Genomic DNA, 3,188 nt, shown 5'->3' on the forward strand with positions numbered 1-3,188 from the left:
AGCCCCCCAACCCGGTCCCCCAGCCAGTGGACCCTCACCAAGTGCCAGGCGTCCACCCCGGCGCGGACCCTCACCTCGGACTGGAGGACGGTGGGCTCCCAGCACGGCATCACGGTCACCGAGAGCGACAGCTACAGCGCCAGCCTCTCTCAGGACACGGGTACGGCAGGGGGGGGGGGTGGTCGGAGGGGGGCGTTCGGCCGGGGGGGCTCTGCTCGTCTGGGGTACACGGGCTCATTGGCAGTGACTGCAGAAGCAACGTTTCCTGTTATGGGGATGGCAGAACAGCGATTTCCACCACAAAAGCCACTTGTTATTGATGGACAGCGGCCGAGTTGAAAGGCGTACTCCAATTTCTAATTAAGACCGTGCACGCTGTCAGAAATTGGACACACACCAGTGATGGGTCCTTGTGCCAGGTCTTGCTGTGAGCTCCTGGTGGTGGTGGTGGCTCCTGGCTCTGCTGGGAGTCACTGAGCTCCAGGTTAAGGGGTGGGCATGTGGTGGCCCTGGGGTGCGTGGGCAGGGCTCTGGGGCGGATTTGGGGCTCCCGGTGCCCCCTGAGCGGCAGGGCTCACGCCCAGGGCCGGGGACAGATGGCCGGGTGTACCTCAGAACGGGCATTCCCGACCCAGGGAAAACTCCCCGGTGTGTGACGTGTCCTCTCCTCCGCAGACAAGGGCCGCAACAGCATGGTGTCCACCGAGAGCGCCTCGTCCACCTACGAGGAGCTGGCGCGGGCCTACGAGCACGCCAAGCTGGAGGAGCAGCTCCAACACGCCAAGTTCGAGATCACCGAGTGCTTCATCTCCGACAGCTCCTCGGACCAGATGACCACCGGCACCACCGACAACGCCGACAGCATGACCTCCATGAGCACCCCCTCGGAGCCCGGCATCTGCCGCTTCACCGCCTCCCCCCCCAAACCCCAGGACAGCGAGCGGGGCAAGAGCGTGGCCGTGCCCATCCCGCACCGCGCCAGCAAGAGTGAGTACACGTGTGCTTTGCCTTTAGCTGTGTGCTTCGTGTTTGTGTGCACTGCAGAGAAAAAGACCTAAATACACGTGCTGAAAGAGGCACTGGGGGCTAGGACAGGAGAGGGGAAAGCAGCTCCCACCTTGTGCAGCGTTGCTGCTGTGGGTTCTGCTCATAGCCCTTGTCAGGCTTTCCGGTGGAAGTGCGAGTTGGGTTCGGTAGGTTCTGCAGATCCCAGCACAGCCTGGAAAGGATCCCCACAGAACAATTCCCATTTCTCCATCCCTTCTCCCCATTTTTTCTTCCCTTTTCTCCACCTCACGTGGCTCTGCTTCTGCCTTCGTTTCCCTTCCTCTTGCTCCTCTCCACACTGCTTCGCTCCTCATTTGCTCCTCCTTCCTCTGCCCTGTGTGCCCCTTGGCGCTCCCCCCTGGAAAAAGGAGTGGAAAAAGGAGTCCAGAGAATGAAATCTGTTTTATAGCCAGACAATCCTTTCATTTTAACACTTTTTACAGCAAGAGAGAGAATTACTGGACCGTGCCTCACATTTCTTTCAGTATGGGAAACATGGGAATACAGCACCCGTAGTTGAAACACTTCCTTTAGCTAGCAGACATACCATGGTGCAGTCTGAAATACAGCAGGTACTGACTGCTTAGCAAGATGAACTGCACCGCTTGGTATTCCTGTGCCATTACCTCAAACGCTGTATTTCATCTTAATTCTTCTTTTCTTCCTTAGTTACATCTGTATTCATTTATGAGCTGAGTCTCGTTTTACAGTATAGAACAGTCTTTTTCTGTAAATAGTCAAAAAACACCTACTGCAAATATATCATGGTTTAAAATGTATGCTATAATTAATAGTAAAATATAGAATTATAGTTTAGGAATGTGTATGTTCTGTAATAAGTTCCACAAACCACCACTGGAAGCAAGTTTCATGTATTACAACACAAACAGAACTGCAATATTCTGTTATACACGCAGACGCCCACCCTCAATTTAAGATCCCAGTTACATGTAATACCATACCGCCCTACAGCATCATCTGTTCCTTTCTGCAGCACATTTTATATAAGCATACTATACTTTAGCGTGCAACTGCTGTGTACTATGGATTATAGGAAGTTTTATACATGTAGTACAAATATTATCACAGAATTGCTCAGTTGGAAAAGCCCTCTGAGATCATCACGTCCAACCGCTCCTGTCTACTCCCTAAACCATATCCCTAAGTACCTCATCTACCCGCTCTTTAAACACATCCAGGGATGGTGACTCCACCACCTCCCTGGGCAGCCTGTTCCAGCTTCTGACGACCCTCTCAGTACAGAACTTCCTCCTTATCTCTAACCTGAACCTCCCTTGGCACAGCTTGGTGCCGTTTCCCCTTGTTCTATCCCCATCACCTGGGAGAAGAGCCCAGCACCCACCTCTCCACAAGCTCCCTTGAGGCAGTTGTAGGTGGTGCTGAGGTCTCCCCTCAGCCTTCTCTTCTCCAGGCTAAACAAGCCCAGTTCCCTCAGCCGCTCCTCATCAGGCTTGTTCTCCAGAGCCCTCCCCATCCTTGTGGCTCTTCTCTGAACACGCTCCAGAATCTCATCTACACAAAGTGTAAATACACACACCTTTACACAAAGTACATGACAGAACCTTGTGATGTGTATCATGAGTGATAGTTGTCGTATCACACACTCATCAATTTATGCAATATATTACATATACATATTTACTTTCTACCTTAACACATACTAGATGCTGTGTTCCAGCTGAAGGTGTTTTTGCAATGTGGTTTGGCATTGTTTTGTATCACACACTTATCAATTTATTCAATATATTATCTATACGTAGTCTTATGTTCTCAGGTAGAAAGAAACCAGATGCTGCGTTACCTGTGAAAGAAAGCAAGTTGCACCAGCGTTATGTAGCATTGTCTTATTACCGTGCACGTTCATTGTCACACATTATTAGCACCTTGAGCACGGCAGTTTGACCCATTCTGTCGATCGCATTGCACCGAGTACAGCCACTCACCGGATGATGATACCACCCGTTTTATACACCCTTACACTCCCATACGTTGAGGTGAGGGCTTTGGGATGGACAGGGCCCACTCCAGCCCCTCACCGCCCTCCGTTTCCCTTCCAGGCGACTACTGCAACCTCCCGCTGTACGTCAAGTCGGAGGCCTTCTTCCGCAAGCCCGACGCCC

The 3,188-nt window shown here is 52.0% G+C and overlaps 1 protein-coding gene across 1 annotated transcript in view; it reads left to right on the forward strand.

Moving 5' to 3' along the window:
- The window catches only part of LOC104548488 (Down syndrome cell adhesion molecule-like protein 1), a gene marked incomplete at both ends in the record, with an annotated part of 7,495 nt that extends 4,322 nt beyond the window's left edge, over positions 1 to 3,173 (forward strand). The window contains 3 exons of the mRNA XM_010194512.1: positions 3 to 160; positions 676 to 987; positions 3,126 to 3,173. Coding sequence (XP_010192814.1) covers positions 3 to 160; positions 676 to 987; positions 3,126 to 3,173 — 518 coding nt within the window. The remainder of the gene's footprint in view (positions 1 to 2; positions 161 to 675; positions 988 to 3,125) is intronic.
- Positions 3,174 to 3,188: the final 15 nt, after the last annotated feature.

Source organism: Mesitornis unicolor, unplaced genomic scaffold (assembly GCF_000695765.1).
Source record: "Mesitornis unicolor isolate BGI_N332 unplaced genomic scaffold, ASM69576v1 scaffold30731, whole genome shotgun sequence".
NCBI classification, from domain to species: Eukaryota; Metazoa; Chordata; class Aves; order Mesitornithiformes; family Mesitornithidae; genus Mesitornis; species Mesitornis unicolor.